The sequence below is a fragment of the Schistocerca americana genome, chromosome 1 (assembly GCF_021461395.2).
Source record: "Schistocerca americana isolate TAMUIC-IGC-003095 chromosome 1, iqSchAmer2.1, whole genome shotgun sequence".
Taxonomy (NCBI): Eukaryota; Metazoa; Arthropoda; class Insecta; order Orthoptera; family Acrididae; genus Schistocerca; species Schistocerca americana.
The window spans coordinates 1,089,913,692-1,089,941,297 of NC_060119.1; the positions used below are offsets into that span (position 1 = coordinate 1,089,913,692).

Genomic DNA, 27,606 nt, shown 5'->3' on the forward strand with positions numbered 1-27,606 from the left:
GCCCACCCTTACCCTTAATGACAGCTTCCAGTCAGGTGCTGGAAAGTTTCTTGGGGAATGGCAGCCCATTCTTCAAGGAGTGCTGCACTGAGGAGAAGTATCGATGTCGGTTGGTGAGGCCTGGCACGAAGTCGACGTTCCAAAACATCCCAAAGGTTTCTACAGGATTCAGGTCAGGACTCTGTGCAGGACAGACCATTACAGGGATGTTATTGTCGTGTAAGCAATCCGCGACAAGCCGTGCATTATGAGCAGGTGCTCGATCGTGCTGAAAGATGCAGTCGCCATCCCCGAATTGCTCTTCAACAATGGGAAGCAAGAAGGTTCTTAAAATGTAGGCCTGTGCTGTGATAGTGTCACGCAAAACAACAAGGGATGCAATCCTCCTCCTTGGAAAACACGACCACACCATAACACCACCGCCTCCGAATTTTATCTTTGGCACTACACACGCTGGAAGAGATGACGTTCACCGGGGATTCGCCACACCCACACCCTGCTATCGAATCGCCACATGGTGTACCGTGATTCGTCACCCCACACAACGTTTTTCCACTGTTCAGTCGTCCAATGTTTACGTTCCTTACACCAAGCGAGGCATCGTGTGGCATTTAACGACGTGATGTGTGGCTTATGAGCAGCCGCTCGACCATGAAATCCAAGTTTTCTCACCTCCCGCCTAAATTCATAGTACTTGTAGTGGATCCCTATGCAGTTTGTAATTCCTGGGTGATGGTCTGGGTAGATGTCTACCTATTACACATTGTGACCCTCTTCAACTGTGGTCACTGTCAATCAACAGACGAGATCGGCTTGTACGCTTTTGTGCTGTACGTGTCCCTTCACGTTTCCACTTCGCTATCACGTCGGAAGCAGTGAACCTAGGGATGTTTAGGAGTGTGGGAATCACCTGACCACGTAGGAAGTCCGTGAGTTCCGCTGAGCGCCCCATTCTGCTCTCTCACGATGTTTAAAGACTACTGAGGTCGCTGATATGGAGTACCTGGCAGTAGGTGGCGGCACAGTGCACCTAATACGAAAAACGTCTGTTTTGGGGCTGTCTGGCTACTTTTGATCACATAGTGTATTTAGGATGCTGTCGCAATATTCAGCTGAGGTGATACAGGAAAATAACGAAAAATCTCAATTAGGCTGAGGCGATTCAGGAAAACCACAAAAAAATCTAAATTAGGATGGTTTCAGAATAAATTCAGTCATCAGTTGCAAAGGCATTTTTATTTCACTTTACCGGTTTCAACAAATTAGTCATCTTCAGAAGCTATGTACTGGTTTAGAAGCATAGTGCCATGATTCGTCCAAAATTTGTCGACACCAGTAAGGCGAAATAAAAGTATATTTGCAGCTTACGACGGAATATTATTCTGAAATATATACTACAGTTGCTCAAAATTACAGCTATGAGTAAAACAGGATGGGCAATGTACCCCTGCCCAACTTCCAACCTACTCCACTCGAATGCAGCGCCTCAGTACCTTCAGTTATGGCAACGTCCTGGCCTCACTTGTCCCTTGCCCTATGCTGTAAAATGAGTTAATGAAAAGGTCAAAATCTGGTATACAAACATTCTTGATGACATTGTGCAAAGTGTGAGCTCCGTTAGTATAAGATTAGATGTAGCACAAGCATACACTGATCAACAGTACCCGTACACCCCTATGAAATGCAGAACTTGTCATATGCGATTGCAGTCTTTCTCAGCCTATTCCACTGATGAATTCTTCTCTGGCGAAGATGATGGGTACGAAACTCGTTGAAACGTTGCGACAAGACGACGCCACCACTCGACTGATAACCCCAGAAGAATTCATCGACTGCGACGTCAGTACACAAGCAGTGCCAGCCGGACCGGGTCGATCAGGAGGGCTCTGCGAGTTCGAATGTGGACTAGTCTTTGGATATCACCTGTGTAACAGATCCATCAAGGACATTGCAACTATTCTAAATTTGCCGAAGTCGACTGTTGGTGACGTCACTGTGAAGTCGAAACGTGAAGGAACAACCGCGAGTCCTGGCACACGTCGTGTAATGACGGACAGAGACCACCGAGCATGAAATCAGCCGAAGGAATCACTCGTGGGTTTCAAAGTGATACAAGCAGTCCAGTTAGTATTGTGACTGTGAGAAGGGATATAAAAAGAATGGGTATAACGATCGAGCAGCTCCTTGTAAACCACACATTTCTGTACTTAGTGATTTGCGATGTCTAAGGTGGTACAAAGAGTGATGTCACAGGACAGTGGACGGCTGGAAACGAGTGATTTGGAGTGATGAATCGCGCTGTACCCTATGGCAATCCGATGGAAGGGTTTGGGTTTTGCCAATGCCTGGATAACGTTACCTGCCATCATGTGTCATGCCAACAATGAAGTAAGGAGGAGATGGTGCTCCTGCACGGGAGTGTTCCTCGTGTTCGGAGACGATGACTGTATCAATATGACAACACATCCTGTCATAAAGCAGCAGCTGTGATGCAACGGTTTGTGGACGCTGACATTCGTGAAATGGACTGGCTGCCCATAGTCCCGGCGTGAACCCAATGAAACACCTTTGGGATGAGTCAGAACGTAGACTTCGCTCCGGACCCCAGCATCCAACATCCCAGCCTTCTATGGTTTCGGTTCTTGAAGAATAATTGAGAGCTATTCCTCCAAAAGCATTCAGACACCTCTTTAAAAATGTCCTCAGTAGCGTTCAAGCTTAAAGACGAATGTTAGACACACTCCACGTTATTGTCAATATCAGTGTCCACTGTTTGCCCCCAGTAGCTGAGTGGTCAGCGCGACAGAATGGCAATCCTAAGGGCCGGGTTCGATTCCCGGCTGGGTCGAAGATTTTTCTCCGCCCAGGGACTGGGTGTTGTGTTGTCCTAATCATCATCATTTCATCCTCATCGAGGAGCAAGTCATCTAAGTGGCGTCAAATAGAGACACTTGCACCCGGCGAATGGTCTACCCAACTGGAGGCCCTAGTCACATGGTATTTACATTTACAGTGTCCACTGACAGGTGTCTGGGCATCTTCGATCAGATAGTGTATGAAGACCTGAATTCTTCCCTCTTCTCTTCTTCTCACGGCATTACAACCGTTTGTGTGTTTTAGCCTCATAAACAAATTTCCTCCATTCTGCCCTCTCCAGCGCGGTTCTCCGCCATCCTCTGACTTTGAGAGGTTTTATACCTTCTTCCACATCATCAATCCACCGTTTCTGTGGTCTTCCTCTCTATCTTCTTTCGATTGGCATCCATTCAAAAATCTTTTTAGTTGTTCTTCTAGTATCTATCCTGAGGACAGGCTATACTTCTACTTTTTATACGAGGGCGGTTCAGAAAGTAACCTCCGATTGGTCACAGTGCGGGTTGTGGGGGGAGTAGCGACGCCATCTGTGCGTTCACGCACTTAACAGGTCAGTCGGCATCAAGCCGTGGTCGAGTGAACGTCGTACCTGCGCTAGTTTAGTTTTTGTGGCAGTTTGAAATGTGTGCTGCAATAGAAAACCCCGCCAAATGTGAAGTGCGTGCTGTCATAAGGTTTTTTACAGCCAAAGGATATTCTGCAGCAGCTATTCATCGTGAGCTTTGTGCCGTGTACGGACCAAGAGTTATGAGTGAAGGAGTTGTCCGTGAATGGGTACGTTTATTTAAAAGTGGACGAGAAAACGTTCATGATGAAGAGAGGAGTGGTAGACCATCATTGGTGACTGACGAACACGTTCAGACAGTTGATGCAAAAGTTCGTGAAAATCGACGTTTCTCAATGTCGGAGTTGTCTACTGGTTTTCCACAGATTTCTAAGACTCTCTTGTACGAGATAGTGACAGCAAGATTGGGTTACCGTAAGTTCTGTGCACGATGGGTGCCCAAAATTCTTACTGACCACCACAAAACTCAAAGAATGGCCTCTGCATTAGACTTTCTGTCATGTTATGAGGACGAAGGAGAACCATTGTTAAACAGAATCGTAATCCGGTGACGAAACCTGGATTAAGTACGTGAACCCTGAGACAAAAGAACAATCAAAGATGTGGGCACATTCAAATTCGCCTACCAAACCAAGAAAAGCCTCGCAAGATTTTTCTGCCAGAAAACTGATGGCAACGGTGTTTTGGGATGCCAAAGGGGTGTTGTTGATTGAATTCATGGAACGTGGTACGACCATTAATCAAGACGTGTACTGTGAAACAATAAAGAAGTTACGACGGGCTATACAGAACAAACGCCGTGGTATGCTGACTTCCGGTATCGTTTTTTTGCACGATAACGCCCGTCCTCACTCTGCTCGCAGAACAACGGCCCTTCTTGAGTCCTTCAAGTGGGACGTTATCAACCATCCACCTTACAGCCCAGACCTGGCGCCAAGTGATTATCACCTCTTCATGCATTTGAAGAAATGGCTCGGGTCACAGCGGTTTGATGACGACGAAGAGCTCAAAGATGCGGTCACAGGCTGGCTCCAGGCACAAGCGGGTGATTTTTATGCAGAAGGAACTTCAAAGCTTGTGAAGAGATACGATAAGTGCCTCAATCGCTATGGAGAGTATGTAGAAAAATAGTGCAAAGATGAAGTTGTAAGATGTATATATTAAAATATTTTTATTTAACTTGGTGTATTTTTTTTAAATCAACTGGAGGTTACTTTCTGAACGGCCCTCGTAATTCTTACAATGTCAGCTCCTTGTATGAGGCGGTCCAGCTCAGTATTCGTCCTAGACCTCCAGAAACCATTATTATGCTGAACTGCCCCTTAGATCTAGCGCAGCACCCTAAATTCAAATATCCTGAGGTGCTGCTCATCAACACTCGTTAGCGTCCATGTTTCACATCCGCAGGTTACAACTGACTTGATCATGCAGCTTCAGTTGCCTGCTTAATAACCTAGAGGCCAACAATTTCTCAAATGTATGGAAGCTCTTAGGAAGGGCAGTTTTATTTCAGCTGACATGGAATTTGTGCTGTTAATATTAGAGCCCAAACAGTCAAAATTCTGCACATGTACAAATTTGAAACCGTCTGCCGATAGTCCATCCAAGTTATTATTTTTCTTCCTGGTGAAATTCATGTACTTAGTCTTCCTTTCATTTATAGAGAGGCCTCTAGGTTCTGTGGCTTCTTTCAGCTCGCATATTGTCCTCTCTAGTGATACCCTCCTTCTACTAATAATTGCTACATCGTCAGCATACGCACGTATTTGAGTCGAATTTGTGCCTATTTAACCAGATGTCTGAAGCTTCCGCATGGCTGCTTCCAGAGTCAGATATAAAAGCATTGTAGAGAGTGCATCCCCTTGTCTGATCCTTTACTAACGCTAAACCTATTGCTCAGTTGTAGAATCAACGCTGATTTTTTATTGCTTATTGGGTATTTATATTCCCATGATTGGGGACTAGCTAGCAGAAGCCAATTTACGGCTCTGCAAGGTTTTAGATTAAAAATAAAAGGAAAACAGGAATAAATTTTAAGAGGTTAAGACAGTGATTATGTGTATAACCACACGACGGCGAAATCCTTTTCCTATTCTGTGATAATGCTATTGATAGTGACCGGTCTAGGTCACTGCATGACTAGGAATTTTGTTGTAGAAGGTACTGCAGAGGAAAAGTGGAAGCTTCTAGTTGGGCTGCAGAAATTAAGAGATGGAAGGAAGATAGTTTACTGGAGCCTTCACATGTGATGAGACAGGCAAAGTAGGTTGCAGTTGGCAAGAGGAGTAGAACTCAAGGAGATCATGCGGGTAAAGTTGGCCAAGGAAACAATGTAGATGGTTTAGAGAAGAAATTAAGGAAAATATTAGGAGGTATCGAAATCAGGTTTGCAGGAGACATAGAACAGGAGAAGGTATTCTATGTGTTTGAGTAGTATGGGAATTCCCTGAGTTGGTGCGTGTCTCAGTTGGTAGAATGTAGACAGATGAGGCGAATTATGAATTTATGAATTTGAAGGGAGCGATAAGAACTGAGAAGATTTAAGGTTGGTGCAAGATTTTCATCGGCGACGATGGGGCGGATGAGGATTTTACGGATGACGGTCATGGGATGCAGAACCCATGTTCTGCCAGTTAGCATTAAGTAATGACTTAAAACCATACTTGTTATCATTAAAACTCGACTTTTATTAAAATTTATAAATAGGTTTTCAAAAGACCGCTACCAGTGCTGATTCCTCGTTAAATTTCTTAACTTATTTAATACTGCAGTATGTTTCCAGGTATGACCTCATCACGAGGCAAAACACGGCAATACAAAAAATTTTACACGAATGTACATACACTCCTGGAAATTGAAATAAGAACACCGTGAATTCATTGTCCCAGGAAGGGGAAACTTTATTGACACATTCCTGGGGTCAGATACATCACATGATCACACTGACAGAACCACAGGCACATAGACACAGGCAACAGAGCATGCACAATGTCGGCACTAGTACAGTGTATATCCACCTTTCGAAGCAATGCAGGCTGCTATTCTCCCATGGAGACGATCGTAGAGATGCTGGATGTAGTCCTGTGGAACGGCTTGCCATGCCATTTCCACCTGGCGCCTCAGTTGGACCAGCGTTCGTGCTGGACGTGCAGACCGCGTGAGACGACGCTTCATCCAGTCCCAAACATGCTCAATGGGGGACAGATCCGGAGATCTTGCTGGCCAGGGTAGTTGACTTACACCTTCTAGAGCACGTTGGGTGGCACGGGATACATGCGGACGTGCATTGTCCTGTTGGAACAGCAAGTTCCCTTGCCGGTCTAGGAATGGTAGAACGATGGGTTCGATGACGGTTTGGATGTACCGTGCACTATTCAGTGTCCCCTCGACGATCACCAGTGGTGTACGGCCAGTGTTGGAGATCGCTCCCCACACCATGATGCCGGGTGTTGGCCCTGTGTGCCTCGGTCGTATGCAGTCCTGATTGTGGCGCTCACCTGCACGGCGCCAAACACGCATACGACAATCATTGGCACCAAGGCAGAAGCGACTCTCATCGCTGAAGACGACACGTCTCCATTCGTCCCTCCATTCACGCCTGTCGCGACACCACTGGAGGCGGGCTGCACGATGTTGGGGCGTGAGCGGAAGACGGCCTAACGGTGTGCGGGACCGTAGCCCAGCTTCATGGAGACGGTTGCGAATGGTCCTCGCCGATACCCCAGGAGCAACAGTGTCCCTAATTTGCTGGGAAGTGGCGGTGCGGTCCCCTACGGCACTGCGTAGGATCCTACAGTCTTGGCGTGCATCCGTGCGTCGCTGCGGTCCGGTCCCAGGTCGACGGGCACGTGCACCTTCCGCCGACCACTGGCGACAACATCGATGTACTGTGGAGACCTCACGCCCCACGTGTTGAGCAATTCGGCGGTACGTCCACCCTGCCTCCCGCATGCCCACTATACGCCCTCACTCAAAGTCCGTCAACTGCACATACGGTTCACGTCCACGCTGTCGCGGCATGCTACCAGTGTTAAAGACTGCGATGGAGCTCCGTATGCCACGGCAAACTGGCTGACACTGACGGCGGCGGTGCACAAATACTGCGCAGCTAGCGCCATTCGACGGCCAACACCGCGGTTCCTGGTGTGTCCGCTGTGCCGTGCGTGTGATCATTGCTTGTACAGCCCTCTCGCAGTGTCCGGAGCAAGTATGGTGGGTCTGACACACCGGTGTCAATGTGTTCTTTTTTCCATTTCCAGGAGTGTAGATCTCGATATAATAGTTTACTATTTTGATATACGTTGCGACCTGTTCTGTTCGTCATAAAAGGCTCACTTCTTTAGACTGTGTGGATTGTTCGTTAAAAGTATCAAGGATGGAATCGGTGGTTAGTAATTAAGAAAAAGTGGTGGGTCTGCACCAGACACTTCCCTGCGAGAGTTTGCTAAAAAAGCTGTTTTACAATGGATCACTTTGCACCAATGAATTATACTGTCACATGTTGTGTAAGGTTTCTAGCTTATTTTTGGTATTCGATGAGAGTTATGTGAGTTCTCTTTTTATTCGATGAGTCATACTTCATACTTGTGCAATGGATATTTTCTCAGGGAGAAGTCTCTTATAGTTGATATGTTACGCCACAGAGGTTCTGAGCATAAGCAAAGTGATCTTTTGTTATCAATATCATTGTCGTTCCCTGTGTGACATTCGAGAGTATCAAGTGAGAGCGTCTGGTGCTGGTCACGCTTATAAGCGGTCTGGGAATAACTAGCAGGACAAAGAGATGCAAACGCAGAGGAGGATAATTTTTGGAAATATAGTTTTTAAAGACTGATGTTAGAACTGCGACGACTCTGATAATGTTGTCGTTGCTTTGCTTGCTCACGAGTAATTTATGATGAGTTTGAGAAAGGTAAATTCTCGGTGTGATTTTTTTCTTACATCATAAAAATGAGTTTCCCCAAGGATCCGACCATGCACCCTTGCTCTTCATTGTGTATACCAGTGACTTACCACACACTACTAGCAAAAGGTTTTGCTACGCCGATGACCTTGCCAGTAGCCATTCAAACCAGCACGCTCGAGGAAGGATAAAATATACTGTCTACACACTTAGAAAATCTCAACACACATTACGTAGCATGGAGATTCCAACCAAATTCAACCAAAACGGAAGTCTGCGCATTCCACTTAAACAACAGAATGGTAAAACCAACGGTTCAATGTGAATTTCTGTCAACAGAGAAGTAAACACAATTTCCAGACTAAAAACCTTGATGTCACAATCGATCAGTCTTTAATATACAAAAGACACATGTAAAGCACTAGCCAAAGACTCGAAACAACATCATGAAGAAAGTGATGGCACATTGTGGAATGCTGAAGCTTCCACTCTACGGACTGCAGCCCTGATACTAATATTCTCAATAGCGGAATACTGTGCCCCTGTATGGCAACACAGTGCTCATACAAGGAAACTAGACATTCATCTGAATGAATCAATGAGAGTAACAACTGGTACACTAAAATGCACACCATGAGTACTATTCCACCACCTGAATTGCGATGCCGAGAAGCAACCGATTGAGAATGAAGGAAGCTGGATCAGCCAGTCTATCCCCAAGATCTTCCAGTTCACACAGTCTTAAGGAGACACGCCCCTGAACGTGCTGCATATTTAGCATTATCTTCACCCTTGTAATGCAACTGACCAATAAACGAGAGATAGCTCAAAACTCTTACACACAATTAGGGTCACTAGTCAAAGTACTCCCAAAAAATCATTCACATAAGTATTTTATGTCTCCAGTTTCCTTCCCTGATACCGATCTGTGAAAAAGACAAGTAATTTATTTTACTACAACAAAAATATTTAAAAGTGTAACTCAAATATCACCGACATCATCAGGTGTTATAAATTTTTCAGGAGATAGTAGGCAAGGAAGGTAGAAGAGGTCTCATTCTAAATATCTTTACCAATTTTTGTGAGTTTAACTTCAGTCATTTAGGAGAAAAGTGTACCTGAAAGATGAAAATTCAAGTTTTCAGTAAATCGCAAAAAAAGATTTACAGATTTATTAACTTACCATTGTGTTTGTTTGGAACATTCCAGATGCATACACCAGTTGTCCTCCTGTTTCCTTATCCACCATACTCTTTCTCTTCATTCTTTTCTTTATCCTTGACTCTTTGGTAGCAGCTTCTGCAGCTGTGTCCGCTTCGGTTACCCGCCACTTATCAATAGCAGTTTGAGCTGGAGCCATATTCCTTCCCGTCTGGATGTTCAATTTCTTCATAACTCTGATCCTTGAAATTGCACCATCATTGAATGTTATTAGTGCATCCATTACACCAATCTTCAGCACTGTCAGCCCGACAAATACAGTTTTGGGTATTCTCTCCCATATACAGCTGTTCAAGCTTTCATTGGCATTCTGAGAGAGACCATGCATACGTTTCCTAAGTAGATTTTTATTTGCCAGATTCCTATATACAATGTGTTACAAAAAGGTACGGCCAAACTTTCAGGAAACATTCCTCACACACAGATAAAGAAAAGATGTTATGTGTACATGTGTCCGGAAACGTTTAATTTCCACGTTAGAGCTCATTTTAGTTTCGTCAGTATGTTCTTCCACCTACGTTCAATGGAGCACGTTATCATGATTTCATACGGGATACTCTACCCGTGCTGCTAGAACATGTGCCTTTACAAGTACGACACAACATGTGGTTCATGCACAATGGAGCTCCTGCACATTTCAGTCGAAGTGTTCGTACGCTTCTCAACAACAGATTCGGTGACCGATGGATTGGTCGAGGCGGACCAATTCCATGGCATCCACGCTCTCCTGACCTCAACCTTCTTGACTTTCATTTATGGGGGCATTTGAAAGCCCTTGTCTACGCAACCCCGGTACCAAATGTAGAGACTCTTTGTGCTCGTATTGTGGACGGCTGTGATACAATACGCCATTCTCCAGGGCTGCATCAGCGCATCAGGGATTCCATGCGACCGAGGGTGGATGCATGTATCCTCGCTAACGGAGGACATTTTGAACATTTCCTGTAACAAAGTGTTTGAAGTCACGCTGGTACGTTCTGTTGCTGTGTGTTTCCATTCCATGATTAATGTGATTTGAAGAGAAGTAATAAAATGAGCTCTAAAATGGAAAGTAAGCGTTTCCGGACACATCTCCACATAACATATTTTCTTTCTTTGTGTGTGAGGAATGTTTCCTGAAAGTTTGGCCGTACCTTTTTGTAACACCCTGTATAGGCCTAATTGCCTCAATTACAGCAAGTGGTAAGGAATGCTTGTGGGTATATTGTATGTCTGTAGCATTGCTCAACCAGTACTTCACCACAAATCTTCCCCTTTTGGATACAAACCATGCTGTGGGTGTAACGTCGCGAGTCATTATACAATAGCATTTATTGTACTACTTTTCAGTGCGGCTCGTAGCTTTGGAACCATTGGTGGTGATAGAAACAGCCACTTGTATCTTAGCGTGACTCATTCGCAGCTGTCGCTAGCCTAGTCGTGGAATTTACGCCGCAAGCATAACCCGCCCCACCGCATGGGGTTTCATATGTTGACACTCTGTGAAACCATGTTGCCCAAACAGCTCGTCTCATGTTCTCCATATCTCCTACATTTCTCCTTATTGCTAGTCCATAACATTGAGTCAAAGAATCAATTTCACTTTTTGAAAGGCGACCTGAACTGCCCATATGTTTTCTGTCTGACTGTTTCTTTTTTTTCCACTTAAGTCTTTTTCATAATTTTCTCATCCGAGCTCCCATTCTTTTTTGTACATGCCAAACACATTCAAGCTTTTCCATCTGAGTGTCCCCATATGGTCTGTCATTAACAACAGTAGTGTGTCCTTTACAGTGTCCGTCCATCCCCATGGTAGCCTGCATACCTCACACCACAACTGATCTCTGATCTTCTAAAAATATGTAGTACTCCTTTCGTTTCCGTGTTTCCATTTGGGCCATCAAAGTTCTTTACACAAACATGAGTGCAAATAAATTTACTTGAACAACCCTGGCAGTGCTTTGTTAGATATTCATAATCTAGTATCTCACCAGTTTCAATAAATGTGGCAGTTACAACCCCATTCAGAGAAGTACGACCTCTCTTCTGCCAAGATCCATCAAATGCTGGACCAATGTCTGATAAGGCTACTGCTTCTTCTGCTGCTCTTTTAAGGGAATATTCACTTAGACCACATAAAGCATTATGTATTAATTTATTGTATCTGACAAGCCTCAGTGGAGGTGGAGACAAATCCATCACTGCACAAAAAGTCTGGGCAGCTCTCCTTCCCCTTCCAATACATTGCATTGCGTAAGCAAGCTGAATATTTACACTGTAATGTCGACTATCAGTTACTGGCGATGTCATAGTATCACTGTGCATCTTACACGAGTTGCAGGCAATCACTAACCGACTTGAAAGATCCTTCCTTGCTGAAATGTCCTCAGAATCGTCAATACGATCTTCACAATTGCAGTACTTACATTTCACAACACTCTTCAAAAGTCTTGACAGCATATTTAGGTTCACAATAACATTTCCATCGTTATTGCTGCTCACAATACTACTAAGCTTGTTCTTATTACATTCAGAAAGCTAAAGTTTACGTCTAGAGGCACTGTCTGTATATACAGTTGCGCACGCGACTATTGAAGCAACTGATGTGTATTATTCGGCTGTGTTTGGAACTGGTTGCCTCGAAACTTTCATTTGGGGCTAAATTTCTTTACTCTCGGCATTTGCAGCACAGGAAACACACACAATAACTACAAAACCACACACGTATGAAATTCCGAAATCATATATTCTCAGATCTTTGTTTACATTCGAATCATATCCTTCTAGACATGCCTGTACTTCGGTTCCGGGAGTCAGTGCCTTCTAGACTACACCTGTGTTAACGATCCGTAACTAACGACGGAAAAAACGGAAGAACAAAAATAATTCATCACATATTCTGACGCACTTCAAACTAACATATCGGCTTGGCCCCTGTGCAACATTACGTTCAACCTCAATCTTGGAACGAATAGAAAATAAACTATACATTTTTGAAATCACCTTTCAATAGATCAAGAAAATTTTTCAAACTTTTGGTCATTTTTCACGAGCATGTCCTCTTAAGTGACTGTCCTTCAGACCGCTTGATATCGTGCCCTCCACTGAGGCATAATGGAAGAAACAACAAGAAGTTTGACTTTGGAGAATAGTGATGCAGGAGATGTAACACTGCAACAATAAAACATCAAGCTGTTCAAGATCCATCTAACGGTCTACCAGGATTTGATCTGAAGAGAAGTGAGTGGACAGTACTGAACATGGTAAGAACCGCCAGACACAATGCTTTGATGCACAAGTGATGATTCCGAGACTCTCCAGCATGTGATTGTGGGGCCCGAAAACAAACCGTTCAGCATATTGTTAGAGAAAGTATCCAGGACTATTCAGTGCTTTTATTAACGCTGCTCCCTCTGTTATCAATTGGCTTCATTCAACAGATGTTGAACTCTGATTAAGTGTATCTGTTTTAATTAACAGTCCTAATGTTACATCTAATGTTCTCCTTTTAGTATTATTGAATTATTAACTTTAAGAATTTGAATATATTATCTCTGTGCTTAAATCCTTAAGTGTATAATTGTAAATTGTACGTATTTCTCAGTGTAAATAAAATTTAAAAAATCTTTATTGATTCGAGTCGGTTAGTTCTATTGCGGGACCAAATGAAGCAAAATAATCTGCTCATATGACTTGGACTCAAAGAGTTACAGAGTCAGCATTTCTTTACTACTCCATTAACTAATTACATGGCAGAGTAGTATTTTTTTTATAAGAAGTGAATTTTATAAAGATAGTTGTAATAGATAAAAGTCAGTTTCACAAAACAGTTTGGAAATTCTAGTCTCTTTTATATCGTTCAGTAAGTTTAGTCTCTTTCAACGCCCCTTCGCACAATTTCAGATGGATTTGGCGCCTCTTTTAAACCGATAGCGTTTACGTAAGCTCATCACCTGCCTTCTTTCAATTCCCAGAATGTTCACATTACAATACACACAAACACATTAAAGTTAGGGATAGGAGGTAGGAAACGAGTGTACACATAACAAAACTAACAAAACAGTTACAACTGCAAATATATTCCGTTCGTAGTGGCTAACTTATTGCATGTCAACGAAACAAGTCAGGAGTTACGCTGAAGATTCGTTCGATCCATTACGCAACGCGCATAATTTCACACCACTGACACTTCTAAAAATCTCCTTAATAACTGCTTTAATTTTTATGGAATCTTATCAGTCTTATCTGCTTCAATTTTCCGCCGTAACGTATGGTTTTCTGTCTGTTTTCACTTACTCTTTACCACAACGACGAAAGATGACGTTATCAGCAAATCTGATTATGTGTATGAGATCAGAGGGATTTGGGACGTTGACTGGGCGTAGTCAACAAGAATGAATGCAATTTGAAGGGTGTAATTAAACAGAAGCGCGTACGAGTGGAGCTGGAATGAGATACGGTCGTACGCTTTTCCAATATCGAAGGGTGGGAGGAGGGAGGTCGATGCCTATTTTGTTGTCGATATATGAGATGGGTTAACGGTAGTAGAGCCAGTCCTAACAAAACTCTACCATGTGGTGAGCAAGATGTATGAGACAGGCTAAATACCCTCGGACTTCAAGAAGAATGCAATAATTCCAATCCCAAAGAAAGCAGGTGTTGACAGATGTGAAAATTACCGAACTATCAGTTTGATAAGTCACAGCTGCAAAATACTAACACGAATTCTTTACAGACGAATGGAAAAACTGGTAGAAGCCGACCTCAGGGAAAATCAGTTTGGATTTCGTAGAAATGTTGGAACACATGAGGCAATACTGACTTTACGACTTATCTTAGAAGAAAGATAAAGGAAAGGCAAACCTACGTTTCTAGCATTTGTAGACTTAGAGAAAGCTTTTGACAATGTTGACTGGAATACTCTCTTTCAAATTCTAAAGGTGGCAGGCGTAAAATACGGGGAGCGAAAGGTTATTTACAATTTGTACAGAAACCAGATGGCAGTTATAAGAGTCGAGGGACATGAAAGGGAAGCAGTGGTTGGGAAGGGAGTGGGACAGAGTTGTAGCCTCTCCCCAATGTTATTCAATCTGTATATTGAACAAGTAGTAAAGGAAACAAAAGAAAAATTCGGAGTAGGTATTAAAATCGATGGAGAAGAAATAAAAACTTTGAGGTTCGCCGATGACATTGTAATTCTGTCAGAGACAGCAGAGGACTTGGAAGAGCAGTTGAACGGAATGGACAGCGTCTTGAAAGAAGGATATAAGTTGAACATCAACGAAAGCAAAATGAGGATAATGGAATGTAGTCGAATTAAGTCGGGTGATGCTGCAGGAATTAGATTAGGAAATGAGACACGTAAAGTAGTAAATGAGCTTTGCTATTTGGGGAGAAAAATAACTGATGTTGGTCGAAGTAGAGAGGATATAAAATGCAGACTGGCAATCGCAAGGAAAGCGTTTCTGAAGAAGAAAAATTTGTTAACATCAAGTATAGATTTAAGTGTCAGGAAGTCGTTTCTGAAAGTATTTGTATGGAGTGTAGCCATGTATGGAAGTGAAACATGGACGATAAATAGTTTGGACGAGAAGAGAATAGAAGCTTTCGAAATGTGGTGCTACAGAAGAATGCTGAAGATTAGATGGGTAGATCACATAACTAATGAGGAGGTATTGAACAGAATTAGAGAGAAGAGGAGTTTGTGGCACAACTTGACGAGAAGGAGGGACCGGTTGGTATGACATGTTCTGAGGCATCAAGGGATCACATATTTAGCACCGGAGGGCAGCGTGGAGGGTAAAAATCGTAGAGGGAGACCAAGAGATGAGTACACTAAGCAGATTCAGAAGGATGTAGGTTGCAGTAAGTACTGGGAGATGAAGAAGTTTGCACAGGTTAGAGTAGCATGGAGAGCTGCATCAAACCAGTCTCAGACCACAACAACGGTTGTACCGTAGTGGATAATCTGTGGAAACGTTGGGACGGAAGTCATAGTGGTGGCAGTGTTGCAAAATGAACAGACGAGGTAGGTTCCTGATTTTGCAGCATCGGCCTCGTATACTTAGGTGTGTGAATGAACAGTAGGTACTGCTCGTCTGTCTAAAGCAAGGTAACGTACCCTCCTGTCGTTGACGTAGTTGCGGCTGCAGGTGGCGGCGTTGGCACCGGCGCAGCGCAGCACGTGCAGCAGAGCCAGCTGGCGGCGGCGAAGGCGCTCCACGGTGACGCGCAGTTCCAGCACTGCCCGCTCGAGGGCGGCCACGTCGCTGTGCAGCACGGGCTCCCTCAACGGCGCGCGGACGGGCGCTGGCCTCTCCTCTGGGGCGATGCTGTACCACGGCACGTTGAACCACGGCAGCTTCGCCAGCGACTGAATGAAACCCGGCAGCTGTCGGCAGAGAATCGACGTCCTTTCAGCCGTTAACAGACTGTAATTATAGCTACATCTCCAGACTCAAACTTTTGTTTATCTCTCCTCCACTTCACACCAGTGGTCGTCAAGTTGCGGTCCGCGGGCCGCATGCGCGCCGCGGTTCTCAGCCGTATTATACAAGGTTTTTATAAATGAATATCGGGATTTACTGCTTTATAATATTTATTACCTTAAACTTACAGTTATAAATGATATATCAAACGAAAGAGCAACTCAAACAGTTTTACCAAGAACCTTGTAAATGTTCAATGTGAGCTCCATTTATCACACGGCAGACATCAAGTCTACAGCCGAGTTCTTCGCAAACGTTGATAAGTGTGTCTTCAGTGAATGTAGCAACAGCTGCTTCAATCCGGTTTCTTAATTCAGGGAGGTCTGCTGGTAGCGGAGGCACACACACACGATCCTTGATGAAGCCCCAAAGAAAAAAATCGCATGGCGATCAGTCGGGTGAACTTGGAGGCCATGCAAAGCAAGCCCTGTCATTAGGCCCCTTGCGGCTTATCCAGCGCTAGGGTACAGTGAAGTTCAACCAATCGCGGATTGCGGCGGAAACATTGCGCGATGCGCATGCACACTGGTGCCAAACACAACTGTTTGAGTTGCTGTTTCATTTGACATATCATTTATAACTGTAAGTTTAATGTAATAAATAGTACAAAGAGTTAAAACCTCGATATTCATTTATAAACACCCTGTATAGTGATATAAATATAGCAACTAACAGCAGATTCCAAAAACGCCAACTAACGATAAGAGCTTCTTAAGCTTTTACTGGTCAGTAAAAAACAAAAATATTTACAGAGATGGTAACATTGTTTTCACATTCACTTGTGGAGAAGGGTTTAGAATATATACATCACCAAAAATCTAGTTGTTGTCGGAACGGCGCGCGTCAACGCTCGACCCCTGTGAATACATCTTTCGAAATTGGATAGTTCTCAAACCGGAACACGGCAATTTAAAATTCTTATTCCCTATATTGGACTATTTTAGTATCATAAAAGTGGCTGATCATTGTCAGCAACTGCACAATAATTTTATTCTACGAAGGAGTCAGGTGCAGACAACAACTATGAATGATAATTATTTATTCTTTACCGATATCGATTATACATTTCCATTTGTAATAGGTGCAAATATTTAATACCTTCTGAAAAAGGATAATTTATAAACCAGTAGAGAATAATATGTACATGTGTGGTGCAGGTTCTATTGGACATGTCCGAAAGAACATACAGTTTGGATCCAGCAGCCACTATGAATCAAGACACAGAGGAAATACAGACATTGGCTGCGAGGTGGCATCAATGGGGAAAGTTGAATATTTGTGCCGGACAGGGATTTAAACGTTGCTTACTAAGCAGATGCTCTGACCGCTGAGTCATCCGGACACAGTGGTTATCGCAGTTGCACGGACTACCCAGCACGCCTCCCAGATAGACCTCTCATATATGTGGTGCCTGTTGTTTCAGACACGTCCGAAAGAACAGGCACTACATACATACACGTTGAGTCAGAAGGAAAGGTACAGGCTTTGAGGGGTGATAATATTAGTGATTCTGAACAAAAAACTTCATATGGACGGATGCCCTATTCGGAATGGTTGCCGAGATAGAAGATATTTGATATCACTTTTGTACGTTTTTCTTGAATAACTCGAAAACCGCACCCCCCTCCTCCCTCTCCCCAGTGAAAACGTGTCGATGTACAAAATTAAACTATATTAAATTTCCTACAAAAAGGTCGTATTCATTTTTTTCTCCAGAACTAATGGTTTGTGCGAAGAGAGCACGAGAATGTTGAAAAACTCGATCGACGCGCATGCGCTGTAGCTTACGTAGTTTTTGTAGGCCAGTCTGAGGCAGTTTCCCGACTTGATACACCGCAAGTGTCCCGTATCAAAATGTTCGTCTCAACTGGCTACCTCAAATTGGCCTACAAAAACTACCTAAACTACTACTTTAACTTGCCAAGAGTGGGGCCATAAGATCCTCTCTTACATCTAACTAGACATCCTACATATTTTACATTACATTCATTATGACAAGTTATATCTACGAGGGCTACAACTTTGCTTCTGCCGTTTTTTCTCGAAGTTATTGCGAAAAACTTACAAAAAAATTATGATTCATAGTGTTGCCCATCGCTGGCCACTACATTCTCCCATCTTCCGAATAGCATACGAAACCCGTGGCGGAAGAACTGGGCGTCTTTTGTGGGGATTCGTGAATCGATTCAGTTTTGAACTTGTTCATACGATCGGAAGTGCTGGTCAGCCAGAATGCGTGCTACTGATCCCAAAAAGGTGGTAGTCACAGAGAGCAACGTATGAATACTGCGCGAGGGATAGGACTTCTCATTTCAACGTTTCGTCCCGCGGGGTAGCTGATTGTGCGATAATGCTAGCACTTGTCAGTTCTTGCAATCTTCGGAATTGTGCGGATGATGTTTCTCCGAAACTCAGATATTATATCGTCAGACACACACATTCTAGACACCAACGGAAACAGTCGTTTCGTTCATTTTAGAAATTCTGATTGAATGTTATCGATTCTAATACTGGATCCCCTATTTGCTCTCTCCAAGATGAAGAAGTATATGAGGATAATGGATAATTCTGTACGTAAAGGGAGATGAAAATCTAATATTCATGGGAAACTGGAACGAGGTTGTAGGGGAGGGGAATTCCCATTGCGCTTTCAATGTTATCACCCTTGGTTTTAATTTCATTCATGCAGTCATTTATCATTAGCTTCCTTGAACTTCTGACTTATTTCATTGCTAAGTGACTTGTATTCCCGTACTTCTGAATTTCGATGAAAATTTTTCTATTTCCTTCGTTCATCGATCAATTGAAGTATTTCTTATGTTACCCATGGTTTCGTAGCAGTTACCTTCTTTGTACCTATTTTTCCTTCCAACTTCTGTGACCACCGTTTTTAGCGATGTCCATTCCTTTTCATCTGAACTGCCTAGTGAAATATTCCTAATCGCAGTATCTATAGCCTTCCTTGGTAGTTCCGTATCCCACTTTTTTGCTTATTCATTCTACCTGACTAGTCTCTTAAACTTCAGCCTACTCTTCATCACTACAGAATTGTAATCTGAGTCTATATCTGCTCCTGGGTACGCCATACAATCTAGTGTCTGATTTCGGAATATTTGCCTGACTATGGTGTAATCTAACCGAAATCTTCCTGTATCTCCGGGTCTTTTCCAAATATGCCTCATCCTCTTGTGAGTCTTGAATAGACAATTCGCTATTGCTAGCTGATATTCATTACAGAGCTCAGTTAATCTTCCTCCTCTCTCATTTGTAGTACCAAGCCCAAATCCTCCTGTAACCCTTTCTTCTACCCCCTCCCCTACAACCTCATTCCAACCCCCCATGAATATTAGATTTTCATCTCCCTTTACATACTGAATTATGCGTTCAGTATCCTTATATACTTCCTCTGTCTCTTCATCTTCAGCCTGAGACGTCAGCATGTATAACTTGACTACCGTTATCGGTTTTCTGATGAGAATAACCTTATCACTGAACTGTTCGTACAACTCCCTGTCTGCCCTACTTTTCTAGTCATAACGAGTCCTACTCCCGTTATACCATTTTCTGATGCTGTTGATATTACCCTAAATTCATCTGTCAGAAATACTTGTCTTCTTTCCATTTCACCTCACATCATATCTAGACTGACCCTTAGCATTTCCCTTTTCAGATTGTCTGCCTTCCCTATCACGATCAAACTTCTGACATTCCACGCCCCGAGTCGTAGAACGTTTTCTTTTCGTTGGATGTTCAGTCTTTCTCTCATGGTCACCTCCCCCTTGGTATTCCCCTCTCGGAAATCCGAATGGAGGACTAGTCCGGAATGTTTTGCCAATGGAGAGATCATTATGAGACGTTTCCAGTTACAAGCCACATGTCCTATGGATACACATTATGCGTTTTTAATGCAGTGGTTTTCATTGCCTTCTGCGTCCTCATGCCCTTGGTCATTGCTGATTCTTCCGCATTTACGAGCAGTTTCCCACCCCAAGGACAAGAGAGTGCCCTGAAACTCTGTCCGCTCCTCCACCCTTTCTGACAAAGCCGCCGGCTGAATAAGGATGACTTCTTATGCCGGAAGTCTTAGGCTTCCATTGCTGATGATTTTTACTCAAAATTTAAGCGGTGGTGCTGTTCGAACCTGGGAGCGAGGATGTTTTGATTACTAATCACAATGGCTCTGAGCACTATGGGACTTAACACCTGAGGTCATCAGTCCCCTAGAACTTAGAACTACTTAAACCTAACTAACCTAAGGACATCACACACATCCATGCCCGTGGCAGGATTCGAACCTGCGACCGTAGCGGTCGCGCGTTTCCAGACTGAAGCGCCTAGAACCGCTCGGCCACACCATTACTAATCAAAGACGCTATTCCTAGACCACTTTTTTGCCTTTATTCAAGAAAATCGATCTTACTGTTCCTTTTTTTGTGAGGGAGCTTTCCCTTTCGGTTCGAGTTAACTCTGCTAAACTTATTTGGCGGTTATACCTGTCGACTGTCAGTTTCGGATTTGTTCTCGACGGCAAGTATAGACAGCCTTTGCATGGATTTCTGGAATGTCTTCTGCAGTGGGTCAGACCACAAACCCATCTGTCACTGAAAAGTACCCTGTGTTAAACACAGCCTTGAATTTCCATTTTCGAGACTCATAATTTTCAGGCTATTTTACTCTCCGAAAAATTACAAATTCTTTTACTAAAATGGTTTTTGGTCCTAGTCTCCACCCTTTGCCCCTCCCTCACCCCCCCTCTCACCCTCCCCCTTTTTTTGGATCCGCACCGCTACTACCGAGATTGTCGGCGATAATACCGCCCTTTACTCGACAAATGTACCAGTACTGCGATATGCGAGTCGAAAGGCCGCAGAATAAACATACCGCAGTATTCGTACGAGACTTATCACGACTGAGTGTGGCTTACGTTCGGCGCGAAGGAATATCCAAGCACATAGCAACACACGTGAGGGCATTCATAGCGCTTTGTTGACGTCTCGTTGAGTTTACAATGGACAGAGAGTTACTCAGCCACAGTAGTAATGCACTTGGGAGCGAGGGAGCTTCGGTCGACTTACCATGAATTTTTATCGTGATATTTCACCGAGGACACGCTGAACCACTTGATACTATCTGTATGCACAACTGTCTTGAAATCATTCACAATCAGATGCGTTTCCCTTAATTAACACTCTACTTGTTCAGTGTAATCACGGCCACAGGATGCCACGTGCAGTAATATGGTGGTCGGGTAATGCAGCTATACCTGCGCCACAAGGAAGCGCCTCCGCCGCTAGGACCAACTCTGCCAACACGTCGCCTCGAAAACAATGAATTTACATTAGAAGAGACGGTACATTTCCACTTCGCATCGACAATGGGGCCATTTCCTTGAGGAATAGGTGTTTATCGCCCGTCACCTAGGGACGGACCGGTCATTACCTGCTGGTCGAACGGCCACTCGGCTCTCCGAACCACTCGGTCGCGGCGATGGCGCGTCGCCCCAGCGTTGTCCTCAGTCCCCAGTTCCAGGTGTGAAGCTGGATCCAGAGTGTCTATCACGTCGGAAGGTTCATCATCGACAACTGTTGACAGGCCATAAAGTACACACTATTTATTCTCACTAGTGCAGGTGATGATTTGTGTGCACCGCACTGGTACACACGATTATGAAATAGTGGGTACACAGATTCAGTCCCTGCCTTATATACCTGCCCGTGGTGTGTGCGTGTACGAAAGTACATTGACATCCCACCATGCATTCTGTGTGCACAACTTTTTTTTTCAGGCAGTACACACAGAACAGTCCGTAAACTCCCCCCTCTCACACCCCCACTGTCGTACACCCACTTGCCATCTCTCTCATACACAGACACACATACAACATCGCAACCTGCCCCCAACTCCCAGCCACCAGCTTCGTCCGTACGCAGCTGCTCAAACCACCCACATAACTTAGCATTTCATTAAGTTCATAGGCAACATGCTAAGTTCATAGGCAACACATACCTGTTACATTTAATTTCAATACCAAGAAGTATTGGAGATATAGCATTTGAACCCCAGCTTCACGGACTTCGAAAACAGCATCTATTATTTTTGTAATAATGAATGCTAGTGTTGTCCAAAGAAAATCTTTGCTCCAATGCAAAACATTTGTACATTTTATTTAGCCACATTCTTTGGTTCGGTTACATTCTGTAAAGCACGCAGGAGCCGTTAGATGTCGCATAGTTTGTGTAATGTTATGTAATTGTCATAACTGGAATCGTAAACTACAAAAATGGTTCAAATGGCTCTGAGCACTATGGGACTTAACATCAGAGGTCATCAGTCCCCTAGAACTTAGAACTACTTAAACCTAACTAACCTAAGAACATCGCACACATCCATGCCCGAAGCAGGATTCGAACCTGCGACCGTAGCAGTCGCGCAGTTCCGGACTGTAGCGCCTAGAACCGCTCTGCCACCCCGGCCGGCCGTAAACTACACTGAAGCGCCAGAGGAACTGGTATAAGCATGCGTATTCGAATACAGAGATATGTAAACGGGCAGAATACGGCGCTGCGGTCGGCAACGCCTATATACGAGGCGTATGACAACAAGTGTCTGGCGCAGTTGTTAGATCGGTTTCTGATGCTACAATGGTAGGTTATCAAGATTTAGTGTGTTTGAACATATTGTTACATCGGCGCACGAGCGATGCGACACAGCATCTCCGAGGTAGCGATGAAGTGGGGATTTTCCCGTAAGACCATTTTCCGAGTATACCGTGAATATCAGGAATCCGGTAAAACATCAATTCTCCGACATCGTTTGCGGCAGGAAAAAGATCCTGCAAGAACGGGACCAACGACGACTGAAGAGAATCGTTCAATGTGACAGAAGTGCAACCCTTCAGCAATTTGCAGCAGGTTTCAATGCTGGGTCATCAACAAATGTCAACGTACGAACCATTCAGCGAAACATCACCGATCTGGGCTTTTGGAGCCGAAGGCCCACGCATGTACCCTTGATGACTGCAGGACACAAAACTTTACAACTCACCTGGGCCCGTCAACACCGACATTGGACTGTTGATGACTGGAAACATGTTGCGTGGTCGAACGAGTCTCGTTTCAAATTGTATCGAACGAATGGACGTGTACGGTTATGGAGACATTCTCATGAATCCGTGGACCCTGCATCTCGGCAGGGGACTGTTCAAGCTGGTGGAGGCTCAGTAATGGTGTGGGACGTGTGCAGTTGGAGTGACATGGGACCCCTGATACGTCTAGACACGACTCTGACTAGTGACACGTACGTAAGCATCCTGTCTGATCACCTGCATCCATTCATGTCCAATATTCATTCCGACGGACTTGGGCAGTTTCGGATGGACAATGCGACACCTCAGACGTCCAGAATAGCTACAGAGTGGCTACAGGAACACTCTTCTGAGTTTAAACAGTTCCGCTGGCCAGAGATTTCCCAAATTATTGAGCATATCTGGGATGACTTGCAGCCTGCTGTTCAGAAGATACCTCCACCCCCTACATCTACATGGTTGTGCTCCGTCTCTAATGACCTCGATGTTGACTGGACGTTAAACCCCATCTTCCTTCCTTCCTTCTACATGGTTATTGTGCTATTCACAAAAAAATCTTACGATTTATGGACAGCCTTGCAGGATTTATGGTGTCAGTTTCCTCCAGCACTACTTCAGACATCAGTCGAGGCCATGCCACGTCGGGCTGCGGGGCACTTCTACGTGCTCGGGGGGGGGGGGGGGGGGCGGCGGGGGGGGGGAGGGGAGGGGGGGGGGGTCTACACGATATTCGGTATGTGTACAAGTTTCTTCGGCTCTTCAGTGTACGTTGCTGAAATCTTCTTACGTTATCAGTCGAGTCGTGGTGTCGTTTTTTCGCAACGTTTCGACGAGTTTCCTGCTCGTCACTTTCAGGTGCCTGAGGTTGACGAGAAGACTTCATAAACGAAATTGGTCGAGAACGCTCGCTTTCCCATTTAAATTATGTTTCCCAAAGTGATTTGTGCATGAAGATTAATCCCATGGATGCAAATAACTATATGTAATAACATGGAGTCGAAATTATAACGTAAATATCTACAGATAGTTCTCTGCGTACAGTGCTTACTTGTTTACATTTTACTTTTGTCTTGCCACAGCCACACAACGACCCCCACAATAATACAAACACAAAGAATTGTATACCACCTGATGTTAAGTCGTTAGACGACTTGCAACTCGTAGTGCTAAAACAAAATTTTCTGCAATCAAAAAAAGGCGACTGCAAAACCTTAAACTATGTAACACTGATTAACGATTACGAATACAACGTAGCGTAAAACAGTAGCCATAAATACAGTTTTCAGCAGATACTCTTTCTTACACTAGTGATTTAAAGACAGAACAGTTTCATATACTACGTCCTACTGTAGAAGGAAGGAAGGAAGATGGGGTTTAACATCCAGTCAACATCGAGGTCATTAGAGACGGAGCACAAGCTCGAATTGTGTCAAGGATGGGGAGGAAATCGGCTGTGCTCTTTCACAGGAACCATCTCAGCATTTGCCTGCAGCGGTTTAGGGAAGTCACCGAAGACCTAAATCTGGATGGCCGGACGCTGATTTGAACCATCGTCCACCCGAATGTGAATCCAATGTGTTAGCCACTGCGCCACCACGCGCTGTACCCTGCTGTTTATATGGGATGTAACTAAATTCCCTTTACAGACCCTGAGGGCACGATCCCTACACCAAAACAAGAAAAAAATGTCCAGTAAACGTGGGTTTTAAAATGCATACGTTAAGATACATAAGCACTTCTTCATCTTCGATACTATGGAACACATTTCTTCTACTGCAAGCTCTTTGCTTTTCATATTTTGGGTGAAGGTGGTATGGGACAAAACAAGGATAAAATGCCCAGTAAACATGGGGTCTAAAATGTACACCTTAAGAGCTATGAACACTTATTCAACAGAATAGATGTGTTTCATCGTGGCGACGATGAGCAAGAGTTCATAGGTTTGAAGGTATGCTTTTTAGAGCCCATGTTTACTAAACATTTTTTTTTCTTGTTCTGGTCTAAGGAAATTGTCCTCGAAGTCTCTTTACACCCTGTATAAAGGGTGTAGAAAAATATTTTTTTCAGACGTCGAGGTGTGAAGATGATCATCATTTTTTCCTGTTCTGCCATGTAATTTCTGCTTTTTATGATCGGTCGCTTCCTTCTTCGTGTTGTGATTCAAGATGTCTTGCGCAAGACACAAGCGCTGTGGCCGGTGTTGCGGGGAAATACCCGAGAGGCAGGCAGTGATCTGCATACGCGTCCGCCCTTTCGTCGGACTTAACCAAACTTGACAAACGGCCTTGGAGACACGTCAGAGAAAATCTTCCGTTTAGCTCTTAAGATACCTGTGTCAAAGCTGCACAAAAAATCGATCTGAAATCTTAAGCAAGGATAGGGCGTAGACTGACCGGTTTAGATGTTGTTGCTCGACGTCAACACTGAAGCTAGCTATTGCATACTGTTAATGATGGAGAGGTTGATGTTGAAAGGCTCCTTTTTCTTCTGATGAAGCACAGCTGCATTTTTTGAATGACGTAAACACGCAGGACGACAGAGACCTCTGAAAATCATCGTCAGCTACAACACGAGCGTCCGCATAACTGAAAACAGGAGTGCAGTGTGCAATTAGTGCAACAAGAGTTGCTGGTTCGATATTTTCCCATTTAACGATGATTTCAATTAGGTATGTGAACAATAACACTATGTGACAAAAAGTATCTGGACACCCCTATGTAATGCGAAATTGGCCACAAAATGTCACGAGGTGCGGACCCGCCAATATGGAGTACTGTGTTGTCAGCAGAGAAGCAATAATAGCAGGTCGGTCGAGAGATCTCAGCCGGCCGAAGTGGCCGTGCGGTTAAAGGCGCTGCAGTCTGGAACCACAAGAACGCTACGGTCGCAGGTTCGAATCCTGCCTCGGGCATGGATGTTTGTGATGTCCTTAGGTTAGTTAGGTTTAACTAGTTCTAAGTTCTAGGGGACTAATGACCTCAGCAGTTGAGTCCCATAGTGCTCAGAGCCATTTTGAGAGATCTCAGTGACTTCGAAGATGGTCTAGTCAGTGGGTGTCACCTGAGTAACAAGTCCATCAGGGACATTTCAGTCCTTCCAAAGAGGCAAAGGTCGACTGTTGGTGATGTGACTGTGAAGCGGAAATGCAAAGAAACAACCACAGCTAAATCAACAGCAAGCAGATCGCATATACTGACCGAAAGGAACCATCGATCATTGAAGAGGATGTTTTAAAAAATCGCATGACAGCAGCAGAAGGTGTCACTCGTGGGTTTCAAGGTGTTACCAGCAATCCAATTAGCACAGTCGACGTGCGTGTGGAGGTAATAACAGTGAGGTACAAAATGATCGAGCAGCTCCTCATAAACCACACATTTCTGTAGTCATTACTAGAAGACGCTTGAGCTGATGTAAAGAGCGACGCCACTAGACAGTGGATGACTGGAAACGAGTGATTTGGAGTGATGAATCACGCTACATCCTGTGGCAATCCAATGGAAATGTTTGGGTTTGGCTAATGCCTGGACAACGATATCTACCATCGCGTGTAGAGCCAACAGTGAAGTACGGAGGAAGAGATGTCTCTCGTACGGACCTGTGGTCCCTTATTGCGCTTAAGGAAAGGCTCAATGCGAAAGGTTATATTTTACAGCACTGTGTAAGTAGAAGAACAGTACGATGACGGTGGTGTTAGGGCACATGGGTGTTTTTCGTGCATACGGTATGGACCTATGGTCCTCTTATTGCGCTTAAGAAAAGGCTGAAAGCGAAAGGATATAACATATTTTTCAGTGTTCTGTACAGTAGCAGAACAGTTCGATGAAGATGATTGTTTGTATCGGAATGACAATGCAACCCATCATAAAGAAGAGTCAGTGACGCAATCGTTTGTGGACAATAACGTTCTTAAAATGGACTGGCCTGTCCAGAGGGCCGATCTGAACCCAATGGAATTCGTTTGGGATGAGTTAGAATGTCGACTTCACTCCAGACCTCTGCGTTCAACATCAATAATTCCTCTGGTTTCGGTTCTTGAGGTGAAACGGGCTGTCATTCCTCCAAAACATTGACATCTCGTTGAACGTGTCCCCAGCAGATTTCAAGACTTTTATGTTGAAGGATGAATACACTAATATTAATGTCCACTAACAGGTGTCCGGATAATTTTGATAATATAGTGCATATTGCGACCTTTTATCCAGAGAAGTAACAACTAACAAAAAAACCTCTCTTTATATCATGCAGGATACTGTAAGAACACGCCTTTAATGTCTGTATGATAACAATTTTGTACGCAGGGTATCCGCAGATGCTGAAAGTTATGACCAATGAAAACACCGCTGACAGTTGGTAAAACTTGGTTTTAATTGACCACACTACCGGTTTCACGGCTTGCAGCCTCGTCTTTAGGTACAACTAAATATTATTAGATTAGTCTCTCATGCATGAACCCACCGTTCTTAGTCACGGTTTGGCGCTCATAGAACACTGT

At 44.0% G+C, this 27,606-nt stretch overlaps 1 protein-coding gene across 1 annotated transcript in view; it reads right to left on the reverse strand.

Annotated features, from left to right (window-relative positions):
- LOC124596553 overlaps positions 1 to 27,606 on the reverse strand; it is a 90,719-nt gene that overhangs the window by 40,419 nt on the left and 22,694 nt on the right. Inside the window, exons 2-3 of the mRNA XM_047135741.1 lie at positions 21,470 to 21,612; positions 15,664 to 15,933 (exon numbers count right to left, since the gene is read on the reverse strand). Coding sequence (XP_046991697.1) covers positions 15,664 to 15,933; positions 21,470 to 21,612 — 413 coding nt within the window. The remainder of the gene's footprint in view (positions 1 to 15,663; positions 15,934 to 21,469; positions 21,613 to 27,606) is intronic.